General features: G+C 47.0%; 1 protein-coding gene across 1 annotated transcript in view; it reads right to left on the reverse strand.

Moving 5' to 3' along the window:
* Positions 1–1154: 1154 nt before the first annotated feature.
* Positions 1155–18039, reverse strand: part of LOC140409064 (urea transporter 2-like) — a 158954-nt gene continuing 142069 nt past the window's right edge. Inside the window, exon 9 of the mRNA XM_072497134.1 lies at positions 1155–6264. Coding sequence (XP_072353235.1) covers positions 6097–6264 — 168 coding nt within the window. The 3' untranslated portion in view covers positions 1155–6096. The remainder of the gene's footprint in view (positions 6265–18039) is intronic.

Below are 18039 nucleotides of genomic sequence, written 5' to 3' on the forward strand. Positions count from 1 at the left end.
AAAGTATTCAAAATACATTAGATGAAATGCCGGAGCCGAATGAACAACCAATACATTAACTTTATTCCAGAAGTATTTTTTGGCACTTGATAATAATAACAGCACTGTACATTACGGTTCATTGGTCCATCACAAAATTTGAATACATATTATCTGACCTTTTAGATAATGTGGAAAAATAAATGTTGGCCGAAGCACAGCTCTTTATCATTTAGATAATACAAATTCATTATCACAAGTTGGAATTTACCCTGAAATAAATTACAAAGAAAAGTGATATTGGGCTTGAAATGAGAAGATGCTGCCAGACCTATTGGGCGGCATTGTCCGTCCCACCAGCCAGCCAATGGGGTTTCCCATTGTGGGCAGCCCTGTGCTGTCGGGAAATCCCTGGGCGTGGGTGCGCTACCGGCGCAAAGGAGAATCCCAACAGCGGACAATCCAGCCCGCTGAGTTTTTTCAATACTTTTTGTTTTATTTCAAATTCCAGCAGTATTTTGCTCCTACAATATGAATGTTCTTCACAAACTTCTTTTTGTGTTGCAGGGAATGGTGGAATGCCCCTGTTGCAAAACAATACTTAAAATCTTAATTAAAGGTACAGTATAATTGTAATAAGGATCCATAACTTTTTTATATGTAAAGACATTGGGCCGGATTCTCTATTTCAGAGACTAATTGCTGATGCTGGGATTGAATTGTGTGAGTTCTACAATCCCAAAAGCGTTGCTGGTCCCAGAGTGATTCATGACATCCTTCTGGGCTAGCAGAGGCGCCACGTGGAACTAGTGCAATTCCAACGAATGTGGCGTGTGATTCGCTGGGGTTGGTATTGACACTCGAGAGCCTGATAAGCAGGAGCTGCATATAGGCACCCCACTCCCCACGCACTCTCATCCCAGCCAAGAAGATGGCACTGGTTGCTGTGGAGAATGCCTATCCCATTGATTGGTCAGCTGGGGCCAGAGGGACCTAGGGGGTGGCCTGGAGAGGCAATCATACAACCTGTGATGCTAAGTTCACAGTGGGCAGTCAGCGGCGTGCGCAGACTCATGGCTGCCTTGCAGGCTGCGGCAATGGTGGTCCGTGCCTCTCCACCCCGACCCCACGGCCCACCTTCTGGCTGCCCCCAGCTACTTCCCCCCCCATCCCGTCAGAAGCCCCCTCGCTAGCGGTACAAGTGTAAGCACACTATAACAATATTGTACACTTTCCATACCCCGTCTCTCTCTCAGCAGCCACAGCGCCTGTTTCCTGATTTTAAATACCATAAGTGAACCTCACCATCGGTAATTCCTCCTGGCAGAGGCAGAGCACCACGGGAGGCCCAAAATTGCCGGGTCAGGCACGTTAATGATATGCCAATGGTATTTACTCTACATTTGCAAGCCCACGCTGGAGTGCAGCGTGGAACGCATTCACACCATTGTCGAGGCACCGGAGCATGGCATTCTGTTATGTGCCCAACGCCGGCCTCAATTTTAGGTTGATGCTTGATTCTCCGCCCTATAGCATTTCCCGATTCTGCCGTTGCTGGAGGGAGAATCCAGCTCATTATATATCCATTGTTAACAGACATTCAGAGAATTTTACAGTGCAGAACATACTTGTTTCAATGTCTGCATTTGGTCACATTTGACAGCTCCTTTGGGCCCTGTAGTGTCAGATTGCTGTGTACTCGCAGGTGGATTAACAGTGAGCTTTGTGCACGAGCAGTGGGAGAAGCCACATCCAGAGTGAGGTGCAGACAGAGTGAGTTTTAAACTTGGGAATTTGAAGCAGATTGGGAATTCGATATAGAGCGGAAGAGTGCCCTTTGCTTTTTCTCCGTTCTTTTAAATCTTCAGAGGGGTGTCTTGTCCGGCTGCAGCTGAGGTTACAAGTGAGAGAGCTGACTTGTAAGTCGTGGGCAAGGTTATAATTTCAAAGTAGGTTTTGTAGTTTATAATCTGTGAGGACCATAATTGGTTGTAACGAATACAAGGAAAGAAGGGCCATAGACAATTGGATATAATCTGATATCAAGCATCTTCCAAAGCTTTAATTAAAAAGGCATGATGTGGGGATGCCGGCGTTGGACTGGGGTGAGCACAGTAAGAAGTCTTAAAACACCAGGTTAAAGTCCAACAGGTTTGTTTCGAATCACTAGTCCTGGCTTGAGACAATTCACACCTCTTTAACCTGTGATTATCCCTCTCTCCAGTCGCTCCATCTGGACCTGAAAAGACTTAAATACCTGCAAAGACTTGCATTCAAAGTATCGTCTTGCATTTTTGACTTTGTCTATATATATGTTTCTGGAACCTACCTCTTCATTCACCTGAGGAAGGTGTAGTGCTCCGAAAGCTAGTGATTCGAAACAAACCTGTTGGACTTTAACCTGATGTTGTAAGACTTCTTAATTAATTTAAAAGGGTAAGTCATGACAGGAGAACTCAAAGCCTTGGTTTGCTCCTCCTGCTCCATTTGGGAGGTCGTGAAAATTTACAGTGCCCGGGCCAGTAGGTGTGCAGGAAATGTCTCCAGTTACAGCTCCTGGAAGCCCGGACTTCAGAGCTGGAAATGAAACCGCGGCTGGGGACACTGTTGAGCATAGATAGACATTTCTGTGGCTACAAACAAGATTCCAGGATGTTATGTTACCTCCCTGGTGCTAGGGTCAAAGATGTCTTGGAGCAGTTACAGGACATTCTGGAGAGGGAGGGGGAATAGCCAGTGGCTGTGGTATACATTGGTACCAGCGACATAGGTAAAAAAAGGGATGAGGTCTTGAGGTAAAAAAAGGGATGAGGTCCTGAAAGCAGAGTATAGGGAGTTAGGAAGAAAGTTAAGAAGTTGCCCCTCAAAAAGGGAATAATCTCAGGATTATCATCACTTGCTAGTCAGAGTAGAAATAGTTGGATGTGTGAGGGTGAGGGTTTCAGATTCCTGGGGCATTGGGACAATTTGGGACCGGGTGCTCCGGTTTCTTCCCACAAGTCCCAAAGACATACTTGTTAGGTGAATTAGACATTCTAAATTCTCCCTCTGTGTACCTAAACTGGTGCCGGAGTGTGGCGACGAGGGGATTTTCACAGTAACTTCACTGCAGTGTTAATGTAACCCTACTTGTGACAATAATAAAGATTATTAACCCAGTTTCTGATTGCCATTGATAGTGAGATGAGTTTTTTTGTGGTGACATTTATTGCAAGGAAACGTATTGGGCTTTGTGGGGCATAAACGGTGATATTTATTGGGGTTTACGCTGGAATATTTATAGCGATTTGTTTCGATATTGATGACAATGTGCTCTCAGGGTAATCATGATTGGTGCTAAAGCCTCTTGAAAGTGTCACCTACACCCAAGAAAAAAATTAGATGTATTGTGTCAATTATAGAAATTGCAATGCATTTTTTGTGAAGGATGTGGCTGTTATTCTTATGGAGGATGTGCTGTTATTCGATTGGCGAAGACACGGTGGCAGTTATTGAGGTGTAAAATATTTCTGGGAGATGGACTACGATACTATGATGAAGGAATATGCTGTGATAGTTTCTGAGAGTTGTAATATTTAATGGGGCTGCTGTGACATTTATGTGAGAAATGCTGGTATATTTATTGGAGCCTGTGTTAATATTCATGAGGCTGTAACACTTATTGGGGTTTATGTTGTGGTGTTTACTGGGCTATTATGATATTTATGGACTTTGGTCTGGAATATTTATGACGGAATGTGATGTAATGTTAATGTATGTGAAAGATATTCACGAGAGTTATGTGATTTTTGTGAGATATGTACTGGGATATTTATAGAAATTTTATGGGATTTACTGAAATGCTGATAGGTTTTTGTTATGATATTAGTGGTTGCTGTGATATTTTGGTGGGATATTTATCAGGGTTCCATTTACGTTTACATTTATCGGGGGTTTTGCCAGAAAGTTTGTGGGAGAAGTGCTGGGGTATGGGAAAGGTTTTGGTTGTGAAATTTATGCAGGATGCATTGTGGTCTTACCTGGGATGGCTGGAATATTTGAGATTTATGTTGTAATATTTATGGTGGGTATGGTGTGATATTTATGTTATCACATTTATTGGAAATGTGCAGGGATATTAATGAGGATGTGGTCTATTCATATGGAGAATATATTGTGATATCTGTGAGCTGTTACTGGAGTGTGAATGGGGATGTGTTTGTTATTTATTAGGTTGCGCTGTGATTATCATGGAAATTTACTATGTTATTTATGGAGAATGTGCTGTCGTGGAATATCGTGGAGGATTGCTGTGATGGCGATAAAGCATTGAACATTTATGGTTTTGTGTCATGCCATTTATGGGGAATATCTTGCAATAGTATGGTGAATGCATTACCCAGTTTATTGGGGTTTGTACTGACAGAATTACAGGCACGCTTCCTGAGATATATGGAAGGAAATCTTTGATATTTAGGTGGTCTGTGCTGGACTAATTATTGAAGTTTATGCTGATGTTTATGGTAGATGTGCTGTGATATTTATTGAATTTGTGCTGGGATGTTTACTGGGATTAAATATATGAAAAGTATGCTGCAGCTTATGAGTCTGGTTGGATTTTTATGTGGAATGTGTCGGCATATTTATTGGTATTTTTGCTGTGATATTGGGGGTTGGACTGTGACATTGTACTGTGCTGTTTATGGGGTGGGAACTGTGAATGTGACGGTTTCTTGGCTCTGGCAGGTGCTGTAATATTCTCCTTTACATGTCTCCATGAAAATAATAAACAAAGATGAACATGATTTTCAAACTCACACTACCAGTGGCACTACATATCAGGGGCTAAGAGGTTCAGTGATTTCACATGATTTTTCATACTTTTAAAATGATAATTTTACCACAAAATTGGAGGCTAATAGGAAATACTCCTGTGGTGCCTCGCTGAAAGTGACATTCCCCTGCCTTTTATTTGTCAAATATTTCTTCATTTTACAAAAGTTATTAATGATTCTGTTACCATCATTACTGTTAACAGGGCAGTCTTACTTTATTGCCACAAAACTTCCAAGCTCTTCCTTCATTATTTTAATGATTATATTTACTTTAATGGATGGAAAACTGTGGGCAGTGTGCTCACAATTTCTTGACATACAAATCCAGCATCAAAACCACAGAAAATTAGCCATTAATGCTATTTTAGCAGTGAGATAGTTAAGGCTCAAATTACAGCAAATTTTAAATTATTTGTAATTGCAATGCTAATGCAGAAAATTACAATACCAGTGCTGATAGTACTATGTTAAATATATAATATTTTGCCATATGATGGCTTAGGAAATCACTCAGTTGTATCAAAACCGCTGTGAAAAGCTATGATTCACAAGGACTGCAATGGTTCCAGAAAGCGGTAAGAAGGGATTGGCAATAAATGCTGGCCTTGCCAATGATGCCCACATTCCAAGAATTAATAAAAAGATGAATGTCAAACTCAAGCTATGTTCAGTTGAGTATGGCAATGCGTCCATCCATGGACACATTCAACCACCATCACAGTATTCAAGTAACTTTTGAAGCATCTCAAATTGTGATTCTCTATCCTACCCACAAGACCATTCATTCATATCCAAGAAATTATTAATCATTCTGATATTAATACTGAAATTGATTTTCACCAAGAGGGCAGGAAAGGTGGAGTCGAAGCCCAACGTCTTTGCTTTATTGTGAAAAGGGGTTTGGGCCAGTCACGGGATTTTCTGCTCCCATTGCCAATCCTGCCCAATGAAAACAGCAGTGGAAAATCCCCCTCAGAATTTCTTTACCAATCTTTACCGTTACACATCTTGCATTGGAACAGATTTACAACAAGGGAGAGTGGGACTTGGTGACAGAGGTGGCTGCCTGACAGTCTGCCCCCTTGACACGCAGTTGAGTTAACTTGAAAACTATTGCAAGTCCTTATATTTCTGATATTCAAAAATTTAAAACATCAAACTTTCACAGTTAACATGTCAAGTACTGAATTTTACCGTATTCACTTGTCATACTAGAGTCATAGTTTTTAGCACATGTTCAAAACAAAGACTTTTCATTATGATTTTTACTTGTGCTCCTTATCCAATACCATCATGTTCCTAATCATTCATATTGTTTATGCTTCTGCATCTCCTTGTAAATCTTTCTATTTGCCTCAGGGTAGGCCACTTTACTGAGTGGCAATTTATAAATGGCTTTGTTGTCACTGGTCATCAGCAGAAACACAAGTGTGGAAAGGCAGAAAGGCCAAGTGCCTGCAGGTAATCCAAACTGGAAAATAACACAAAATTAAAGAGTTACACAGCAACAGCAACCCAATTTCAACAAAAACAGCTGAGTGCTGTACATATTACAAAAACAATCGCCGATTTTGTGTGTTACCAGGTCAAAACAACGGGAAGAAAAGATTAGTTAATACCCTTTGATGACATTGATTAAGGGACAAATGTCAGTGTGGGCAGCTCTCTGCTCTTTGAAAAAATGGTCAGGCAGACCTTGGTTTAGTGTCTTAGACAAAAGACAGAAGGCAGAAATCTCCCTAAAATATGCACAGTGTCACAGCGGACAGAAAAGGTGGAGTCGAAGCTGTTGATCCCAACGCCTTAGCATTGTTGTGAAACATGATTTGGATTTTCCACTCCCATTGCCAATCAAATTACATATGAAGACAGGTCTCTGATGGGCCCAGGAAGTCCAACAAGATTAGCAAATGTGAGTCAGGCAGACGGTGTATGTGATACAGAATGGTGTGTCCTTCTCCAAATCTAGTTGTGTAATGGACACCCTCAAAGGAATTCCCATCCATTCACTATTTTTGTTGGAAATGAAATTGCAACAGGAAGAAAATAGCTGAAAGAAATGGGCTGACCTGGAAATAAATGCCATTTAGTGGGATAAAATCAGGTTCAAGCAGTGCCAAAGAATAAAGCAGCATTAAAAATGCAGAAATTAACATGTTATCCAAAAATTATAAAGTTAAAAAAGTCTCAAGGCAGAGTAGCTTGTCTGTATTTCGCTGTTTACTCTCTCCCTTCCTTCTTGAATAGCGCCATTCATAACAAAATGAATGAATTACCAGCTCACAAGAGAAATAAATATGTATAAGCCATTATAGAGATGTACGTGGCTGTAAGGTGACCGTGGCTGGGACCTGAATATTCAAGGGTACTTGACATTTTAGAAGGACAGGAAACTAGGAAAAGGTGGTGGAGTAGCTCTGCTAATTAAGGAAGAGATTAGTACAAAAGTGGGAATGACCTTCAAGATGCAGATTCAGTTTGGGTAGAAATAAGAAATAGCAAAGGTAAGAAATAATTTGTAGAGTAGTTTACATGTCCCCAAACAGTAACTGCACTGTAGCAAGGGTGTACAGGCAGAAAAAATGGGGGCTTGCAGGAAGGGTATGGCAATGATCATGCGTGATTTAAATTTACATACAGTTTGGTTAGATCAGATGGTTAAATGGAGCCTGGTAGATGAGTTCACAGAGTATTTTCAGGACAATTTCTGAGAACACCATCCATAGCTAACGAAGGAAGTTAAACATAGTCTCAAATTGAAAGAAAGATTGTACGATTCTGCAAAGGTTATTGGTAGGTCCAAAATTGGACAGAAGTAAGAAATCACAGGAGCATGATGAAAAAAACAAAACAGGAGGCAGAAATTAGAGTGAGCATGAGAGCAGAGTGTGAGAGGAAGCAAGCAAAGTAATTTAAAACCAGTAAAAGTTTCGACAAGTATTTGAAAAGGAAAGGGTAACTAAAGTGAGCTTTGGTCCTCTAGAGAGTGAACAAAGAACAAAGAAAAGTGCAGCACAGGAACAGGCCCTTCGGCCCTCTACGCCTGCGCCGACCATGCTGCCTGTCTAAACTAAAATCTTCCACAATTTCGGAGTCAGTATCCCTCTATTCCCATCCTATTCAGGTATTTGTCAAGATGCCCCTTAAACGTCACTATCGTCCTGGCTTCCACCACCTCCTCCGGCAGCAAGTTCCAGGCACCCACTACCCTCTGTGTAAAAAAAACTTGCCTCGTACATCTCCTCTAAACCTTGCCCCTCGCACCTTAAACCTATCCCCCTAGTAATTGACCCTTCTACCCTTGGGAAAAATCTCTGACTATCCACTCTGTCTATGCCCCTCATAATTTTGTCGACCTCCGTCGTTCCAGTGAGAACAAACTGAGTTTATTCAACCTTTCATCATAGCTAATGCCCTCCATACCAGGCAACATCCTGGTAAATCTCTTCTGCATCCTCTCTAAAGCCTCCACATCCTTCTGGTAGTGTGGCGACCAGAATTGAACACTATACCCCAAGTGTGGCCTAACTAAGGTTCTATACAGCTGCAACATGACTTGCCAATTCTTATACTCAATGCCCCGGCCAATGAAGGCAAGCATGCCGTATGCCTTCTTGACTACATTCTCCACCTGTGTTGCCCCTTTCAGTGACCTGTGGACCTATACACCTCGATCTCTCTGACTGTCAATACTCTTTGAGGGTTCACAGTATGTTCCCTACCTGTATTAGACCTTCCAAAATGCATTATCTCACATTTGTCCGGATTAAACTCCATCTGCCATCTCTCCGCCCAAGTCTCCAAATGATCTAAATCCTGCTGTATCCTCTGACAATCCTCATCGCTATCCGCAATTCCACCAACCTTTGTGTTGTCTGCAAACTTACTAATCAGACCAGTTATATTTTCCTCCAAATCATTTATATATATCACGAACAGCAAAGGTCCCAGCACTGATCCGTGCGGAACACCACTGGTCACAGCCCTCCAATTAGAAAAGCACCCTTCCATTGCTACTCTCTGTCTTCTAGGATCTAGGCAGTTTTGTATCCATCTTGCCAGCTCACCTCTGATCCCGTGTGACTTCACCTTTTGTACCAGTCTGCCATGAGGGACCTTGTCAAAGGCCTTACTGGTTTAGCACAGTGGGCTAAACAGCTGGCTTGTAATGCAGAACAAGGCAGCAGCACGAGTTCAATTCCCGTACCAGCCTCCCCGAACAGGCGCCGGAATGTGGCGACTAGGGGCTTTTCATAATAACTTCATTAAAGCCTACTTGTGACAATAAGCGATTATTATTATTATACTGAAGTCCATATAGACAACATCCACTGCCCTACCTGCATCAATCATCTTTGTGACCTCCTTGAAAAACTCTATTAAGTTAGTGAGACACGACCACCCCTTCACAAAACCATGCTGCCTCTCGCTAATACGTCCACTTGCTTCCAAATGGGAGTAGATCCTGTCTCGAAGAATTCTCCCCAGTAACTTCCCTACCACTGACGCAAGGCTCACCGGCCTGTAGTTCCCTGGATTATCCTTGCTACCCTTATTAAACAAATGAACAACATTGGCTATTCTCCAGTCCTCCAGGACATCACCTGAAGACAGTGAGAATCCAAAGATTTCTTTCAAGGCCTCGGTAATTTCCTCTCATGCTTCCTTCAGTATTCTGGGGTACATCCTACAAGGCCCTGGGGATTTATCCACCTTAATATTTTTCAAGACGCCCAAACCTCTTCTTTTTGGATCTCAATGTGACCCAGGCTATCTACACACCCTTCTCGAGACTAACATCCACCAATTCCTTCTCTTTGGTGAATACTGATGCAAAGTATTCATTTAGTACCTCGCCCATTTCCTCTGTCTCCACACATAGATTCCCTCCCCTGCCCTTCAGTGGGCCAACCCTTTCCCTGGCTACCCGCTCTTGCTTTTTATGTATGTGTAAAATGCCTTGGGATTTTCCTTAACCCTGTTTGCCAATGGCTTTTCGCGACCCTTTTTATCCCTCCTGACTCCATGCTTAAGTTCCTTCCTACTCTCCTTATATTCCACACAGGCCTTGTCTGTTTCCAGCCTTCTAGCCGAGAAAAATGCTCCTTTTTCTTTTTAACGAGGCCTGCAATATCTCTCGTTATCCAAGGTTCCTGAAATTTGCCATATTTATCCTTCTTCCTCACAGGAACATGCCGGTCATGAATTCCTTTCAACTGACATTTGAATGCCTCCCACATGTCAGATGTTGATTTACCCTCAAACATCTGCCCCCAATCTGGGTTCTTCAGTTCCTGCCTAATATTGTTAAAATTTGCCTTCCTCCAATTTAGCACATTCACCCTAGGAGTACTCTTATCCTTTTTCACCAGCACTGTAAAAACTTACTGAATTGTGGTCACTGTTGCCAAAATGCTCCCCGACTGAAACCACCTGGTCGGGCTCATTCCCCAATATCAGGTCCAGTACCGCCCCTTCCCTAGTTGGACTATCTACATATTGTTTTAAGAAGCCCTCTTGGATGCTCCTTACAAATTCTGCCCGTCCAAGCTGCTAACACTAAGTGAGTCCCAGTCAATATTGGGGAAGTTAAAGTCTCCCATCACAACAACCCTGTTGCTTTTACTCCTTTCCAAAATCGGTCTAACTATCTGCTCCTCTATCTCCCACTGGCTGTTGGGAGGCCTGTAGTAAACCCCCAACATTGTGACTGCATCCTTTATTCCTGATCTCTACTCATATAGCCTCGATGCCCTCCGAGGTGTCCTCCCGCAGTACAGCTGTGATATTCTCCCTAACCAGTAGCGCAACTCCTCCACCCGTTTTACATCTCCCTCTATCCCACCTGAAACATCTAAATCCTGGAAAGTTTCGCTGCCAATTCTATCCTTCCCTCAACCAGGTCTCTGTAATGGCAACAACATTATAGTTCCAAGTACTAATCCAAGCTCTAAGTGCATCTGCCTTACCTATTATACATCTTGCATTAAAACACATGCACTTCAGGCCACCAGTCCCGTTGTTTTCAGCAACATCTCCCTGTCTGCTCTTCCTCAGAGCCATACTAGCCCTATTCTCTAGTTCTCCCTCAATTTTGTCAGCTTCTGACCTCTTGCTCCGGTACCCACCCCCCTGCCATACTAGTTTAAACCCTCCTGTGTGACACTAGCAAACCTCGCGGCTAGGATATTTATGCCTCTCCAGTTTAGATGCAACCCGTCCTTCTTATACAGGTCACACATGCCCCGGAAGAGCTCCCAGTGGTCCAGATAACTGAAACCCTCCCTCCTACACCAGCTGTTTAGCCACGTGTTTAGCTGCTCTATCTTCCTGTGTCTGGGGAATTAATCCCTAGTGAGTCTGGGGAATTAATAATGGGAATTAATAATTGAAATAAGGAAGCTGCAGAAGTGTTGAACAAATATTATGGGCGGAATTTTTCAAAAAAACGACAAAGGGTAATTTTTGGCATGAAAATCAGTACGATTCCCACTGGTCAGAGCAGCACGATCCAGGCACACAGAAGAAAATATTTTACCCCTCATGAAATAAGCTGCACCTGAGGTACGAAGCATCTGAATCGCTTGCCCTGCGCGTCATCTGAGCACTTCAATTAATTTAAACGGCACTACGGGCAGCACGGTAGCACAAGTGATTAGCACTGTGGCTTCACAGCTCCAGGGTCCCAGGTTCGATTCCCGGCTGGGTCACTGCCTGGGCGGGGTCTGCACGTTCTCCCCGTGTCTGTGTGGGTTTCCTCCGGGTGCTCCGGTTTCCTCCCACAGTCCAAAGATGAGCAGGTTAGGTGGATTGGCCATGTTAAATTGCCCTTAGTGACCAAAAAGGTTAGGAGGGGTTATTGGGTTATGGGGATAGGGTGGAAGTGAGGGCTTAAGTGGGGCGGTGCAGACTCGATCGGCCGAATGGCCTCCTTCTGCACTGTATGTTCTATGTACAGCACTTGCTCTCATTCAAGCCTGGAGGATGACAGCAAGGAAACCAGCTCCTCAATTCACAGAGTGGGCCTTCACCTGTATGCTGTATATAATGGAGAAGAGGTGGGCAACAATATATCCTCGGGCTGGCAGAAGACCCTATAGCAAGGTAACAAATTCCGCCTGGGTGACGGTCGCAGCATTGGTTACTGCTGGCAGCCTGACTCAGGGTGAAGGGGAGTGTGTCCTGAGATAAAATACCTTAAAGCCGGATAGCTAGGATAACACTAGAATAGCTCAGCATAAGTTAGTTTATTGAGGATTAAGACTAATCGTAGAAAGTATACCCAGTAATCATTATTAACCATTAAACATCTATTTTTAGGAGATAGCAGTAACAAGCATTCAAACTCTTGCAAAAAGAAGTGGCCACTATGCATGATGGGATTTAAACCAGCTAACTTGCCCATGTTTTTAAGACAAACAGAATTATACAGAGATAGTGTGGTCAGCAATAACATATTCAGCTCGGTAAGCAGTTCTTATCAGTGCCCCCAACATCCTGTCTCAGACAATCCATGGTGTAAAGAGGAACCAACTTCAGCATCCTGCCTCTAGACGAACAATGAGGTGGGCAGGAACTGGCAGGGATCTACCACCGTGCCTGTAGTACAGGGGCCTTACCGTAATACCCATATATACAATATAATACAACAGTGGTGACTACCACATTCACCCCCTGTTAAAAATGAGTCCAGCGGGGGGGTGGAAAACTATATACATACAGATTGGTTTTAAAATTACAGAGGTTACAAATTTAGACAATTGGGCGCCTTGATCTGTCGTTGAGAGCGCCGCAGTGCTGGTGGTGATTCAGGCGTTGGCTTGGTCTTTGGTGACTCCGGGAGCGTGTTGAAATCCTCTTCATCCCCGGATAGGAGCAAGGGGAGGACGGATTATCCTGGAGCGGGGGCTGCAGTGGGATGCACCAGGGGAGGGGAGGGTGGCGCCGGGGCAGGGGGGGGTGGGGGAGGGGAGGGGTGGGGACCCAGCTGGTGCCAGATCCCTGAGGGAGATTGCGTCTTGGCGGCCATCGAGGTACGTAGGCGTACTGCGGGTTCGCATGGAGTAGCTGTACTCTCTCAACCAACGGGTCCGCCTTGTGGAGCCGCACGTGCTTGCGGAGGAGAACGGGTCCTGGAGCTGCCAGCCACGTTGGAAGCGAAACCCCGGAGGTGGACTTCCTTGGGAAGGCAAAGAGACATTCATGGGGGGTTTCGTTGGTCGCGACCGAATGGAGTGATGTGCGTTGGGGAGGACCTCCTGCCAGGGGGAGGCCGGGAGATTTCTGGACCGTAGGGCCAGCTGGACGGCTCTCCAGACCGTCCCATTCTCCCGCTCCACCTGCCTGTTTCCTCTGGGGTTGTAGCTGGTCGTCCTGCTCGAGGCAATTCCCCTGTTGAGCAGGTACTGGCGCAGCTCCTCGCTCATCAATGAGGATCCCCGGTCACTGTGGACGTAGGCGAGGAAACCGAACAGAGCGAAGATGGTGTTGAGGGCTTTGATGACGGTGGCAGATGCCATATCGGGGCATGGGACGGTGAAGGGGAATCGCACATACTCGTCGACCACATTAAGAAAGTACGTGTTGCGGTCAGTGGAGGGGAGGGGCCCTTTGAAGTCCACGCTGAGGCGATCAAAGGAGCAGGAGGCCTTCACCAGGCGCGCACGGTCTGGCCGGTAGAAGTGCGGTTTACACTCCACGCAGACCTGGCAGTCTCTGGTGATAGCCCTGACTTCCTCGATGGAGTAGGGCAGATTGCGGGCCTTAATGAAGTGGCAAAAGCGGGTGACACCTGGGTGACAGAGATCGTCGTGCAGGGTCCGGAGTCGGTCCACTTGTGTGCTGGCACATGTACCTCGGGACAGGGCATCGGGGGGCTCGTTGAGCTTACCGGGGCGATACAAAATCTCGTAGTTATAGGTGGAGAGGTTGATCCTCCACCTCAAGATTTTATCATTTTTGATCTTACCCCGCTGTGTGTTGTTAAACATGAAGGCAATCGACCATTGGTCAGTGAGGAGAGTGAATCTCCTGCCGGCCAGGTAATGCCTCCAATGTTGCACAGCTTCAACGATCGCTTGGGCCTCCTTTTCGTCAGAGGAGTGCCGAATTTCGGAGGCATGGAGGGTGCGGGAAAAGAATGCCACGGGCCTGCTTGCCTGGTTGAGGGTGGCGGCCAGAGCGACATCTGATGCATCGCTCTCGACTTGGAAGGGGAGAGTCTCGTTGACCGCATGCATTGTGGCCTTGGCGATGTCGGCTTTGATACGGTTGAAGGCCTGGTGAGCCTCGGCTGTCAGTGGGAAAGCGGTGGATTGAATGAGTAGGCCGGCCTTGTCCACATAGTTTGGGACCCACTGGGCGTAATACGAAAAGAACCCCAGGCATCGTTTGAGGGCCTTGGGGCAGTGGGGGAGGGGGAGTTCCATGAGGGGGCGCATGCGATCGGGGTCGGGCCCTAGAACTCCGTTCTGAACCACATAGCCGAGGCTGACTAATTGGTTTGTGCTGAACACACACTTCTTGTTGTAAGTTAGGTTGAGGAGTGTGGCGGTGTGGAGAAATTTGGAAAGGTTAGCGTTGTGGTCCTGCCGGTCGTGGCCGCAGATAGTGACGTTGTCCAGGTACGGGAAAGTGGCCCGCAGCCCGTACCAGTCAACCATTCGGTCCATCTCCCATTGGAAGACCGAGACCCCGTTGGTGACGCCGAAGGGAACCCTAAGGAAATGGTAAAGGCGGCCGTCTGCTTCAAACGCAGTGTATGGGCGGTCCGCCTTACAGATGGGGAGCTGGTGGTAGGCAGATTTCAGGTCCACTGTCGAGAAGACCCGGTACTGTGCAATCTGATTGACCATATCAGATATGCGTGGGAGGGGGTACGCGTCGAACTGCGTGTACCGGTTGATGGTCTGACTGTAGTCAACGACCATCCTGTGTTTCTCCCCGGTTTTCACCACTACCACTTGGGCTCCCCAGGGGCTGTTGCTGGCCTCGATGATACCTTCTCTCAGCAGCCGCTGGACCTCGGACCTGATAAAGGTCCTGTCCTGGGCGCTGTAGCATCTGCTCCTGGTGGCGACGGCTTTGCAATCCGGGCTGAGGTTTGCAAACAGGGAAGGCGGGTCGACCTCAAGGGTCGCGAGGCCGCAAACAGTAAGGGGTGGTAGGGGCCTGCCAAATTTCAGGGTTAGGCTCTAGAGGTTGCACTGGAAGTCCAGGCCGAGTAGCAAGGCAGCGCAGAGGTTGGGGAGGACGTAGAGCCGGAAGCCACTGAACTCTACGCTCTGGATGGTCAGGGTGGCGATGCAGTACCCCCGGATCGCCACGGAGTGGGATCCGGAGGCCAGGGAGATTCTTTGGTTAGCGGGGTGTACTGCGAGGGAGCAGCACCTTACCATATCGGGGTGGATGAAGCTCTCAGTGCTCCCGGAGTCCAGAAGGCAGGATATCTCGTGCCCGTCGATCTTCACCTTTAGAACATAGATCATAGAACATTACAGCGCAGTACAGGCCCTTCGGTCCTCGATGTTGCGCCGACCTGTGAAACCACTCTAAAGCCCATCTACACTATTCCCTTATCGTCCGTATGTCTATCCAATGACCATTTGAATGCCCTTAGTGTTGGCGAGTCCACTACTGTTGCAGGCACTACTACTTTGTTGAAGCGGTCGCGAGGTTGTGCGGTCGAGACTGGTCGATCTTGACCGAGGCGAGACGCGGCTGGTCGTCGGCAGTTGCAGGCGATGAGCGGCCCAATGAGGTGCCCGACGGGCGGGGGTCCTGAGGCGGGTACTATGGCGGCGCCCACGGGCCGCACGTGTCCTGGGGAACGCAGGGTGGCAGTGCCCTCGTGCCGCACGTGTCCTGGGCAGGCAAGATGGCTGTGCCCATTGGTTCTGAGGCAAGCAGGAAGATGGTGTCGCCCACTGGCCGCACGTGGTCTGAGGAGAGGAAGATGGTGTCGCCCACTGGCCGCACGTGGGGCGTCCGGGACAATAGCGGAGATTGAGCGAGCCTGGCACACTGCAGCAAAATGGCCCTTCTTGCCACAGGCCTTGCAGAGCGCGCTCCGCGCCAGGCAGCGCTGCAGGGGGTGTTTTGACTGTCCGTAGAAGTAACACTTGAGCCCCCCGGGTGTTGGTTGGCTGAGGGCGGTTGCTGATGCGGTCCACGATGGGGTGGCTGCTGGCGGGGTCCACGATGCACAGGGGGGCTGGGCTGTGTGGTCGGGGGCATAAGCCTGTACGTTGCGTGAGGTTTCTTGGTCGCCGCAAGGTCAAGCGTGGCCCCTTCTAAGAGGCGCTGGCGGATGTAGTCAGACCCTATGCCCGTAACAAACGCGTCTCTCATTAGCATGAATGAATGTTCAGTGGCCGAAACGGCCTGGCAGTCACAGTCTCTCACATGGGCGAGCAGGGCACGCCAGAAATCTTCCACAGACTCACCGGGAAGTTGGTGCCGCGTGGACAGGAGGTGCCTGGCGTAGATCGTGTTGGTCTGGTGAGCGTAATTCTCCTTCAGTCGCGCCATGGCCTCTGCATAGGTAGGCGCGTCCTGGACGAGGGGAAAAACGTTGGAGCTCAGCCGTGTGTACAGAATCTGGAGCTTCTGTGCGTCTGGGATTGGGTCTGTCACAGATCCGATGTATGCTTCAAAGCAAGCTAGCCAATGTTGGAAGTCGTTTTTGGCGTTGTCTGCTTGAGGATGCAGCTGCAGGCGATCCGGCTTGATGTCGAGGTCCATCTCTGAAAAATCTCTGTGTAATAAATTGGTGTACTATCAATTATGACGAGACGAGAGTAGAATGTAATCGAGGCTTTATTACACAGAGATGTGTGGCCTCCTACAGCAGCTTACGAAATGGCTGTTGTTCGGAGAGCACACACATTTATACTCCGCCTCCTGGGCGGAGCCAGCAGGCAGGGATCTACCCCCGTACCTGTAGTACAGGGGTCTTACCGTAATACCCATATATACAATATAATACAACAGTGGTGACTACCACAGTCCACAAAAGATCAGCCATGATCTCATTGAATAGCGGAGCAGGCTTGAAGGGCCAGATGGCTTACTCCTGGTCCCAGTCTTATGTTCTTATGATGCTCGTTAAGCAAGCTGGGGAGCAGATATGATGGGCTAAATGGCCTCCTTCTGCACCATAGCAATTCTGTGATTCGGTGATCTGAAACACAGAAGATCCTGAGGGAACCTGACAGGATGGATGCTGACAGGATGTTTCCTCTTATAGGAGAGATTAGAATTAGGGGAACACAGTTTAAAAATAAGGGACGTTTTCTGGTGCGGCGCGCCCACGCCGGCAGTGGGATTCTCCTGCCAGCCGGCCAATGGGGTTTCCCATTGTGGGAACCCCCACGCCTTAGTAAAATCCACGGGCGCGAGTGCACTGATGGCAAAATGGAGGATCCCGCCGACAGAGAATCCAGCTGAGGGTCTCTCATTTAACACAAAGAGGTGGAATTCTTTCTCACTGAGGGTCTTTGGTTTGTGGTCTTGTCTTCCCCAGAGAGTGGTGGAGGCTGGGACACTGAATATTGCTGAATCTGAGTTAGATAGATTCTTGGGGCCAAATATTCCAGAGACTGGATGCATGACCAAAGTTCCAACTTCGAATGGGCAATTGCTTTGCTGTCTGGGAGCCTCTGCAAATATTTCTGGCACGCTGTTAGATTTGGAGATTTTAGGCTGTTCTGCAGTTACATTGAAATGTTAAATAGATTAAAACTAGTCTAACACTAGGGTAACTACACAACTGAACCGCCAATCACACCTTGACCTCCCAATTAGCCCCCCATTCAACTATCCCCCTGATCCGAGTGAACTATCCACCGACCCGACTACCTCCCACAATCACCTGATCACCCCCCCAAACCTGCCCCGACTACCTTCACCCGGCCAGACCAACCACCCTACTAACAACCTGGCTACCCCACACCACCCGGCTGCCCTTCCGACCCATCCCATCCACTCTCCTGACCTGACTGCCTCTGATCAACCCCCATTACCAAATCTGACTACTCCGACACATCTATCAACTCACCCGTTAACACATTTAGCCATCGCACCCACCTATCACCTCAACCCCATCCACTTACTCATTATTCACTAACCTTCACCAAACTTGCCTTACGCAGCCTGTGCCAGAAAAAGGCACGCCGATGAAGTTTCCCAATGGATGTTGCGCTGTGCATTTCTGTGAGAGCTGGGCTCAGAAAGTCTCGGTAGAAAT

The sequence above is a fragment of the Scyliorhinus torazame genome, chromosome 3 (assembly GCF_047496885.1).
Source record: "Scyliorhinus torazame isolate Kashiwa2021f chromosome 3, sScyTor2.1, whole genome shotgun sequence".
Taxonomy (NCBI): domain Eukaryota; kingdom Metazoa; phylum Chordata; class Chondrichthyes; order Carcharhiniformes; family Scyliorhinidae; genus Scyliorhinus; species Scyliorhinus torazame.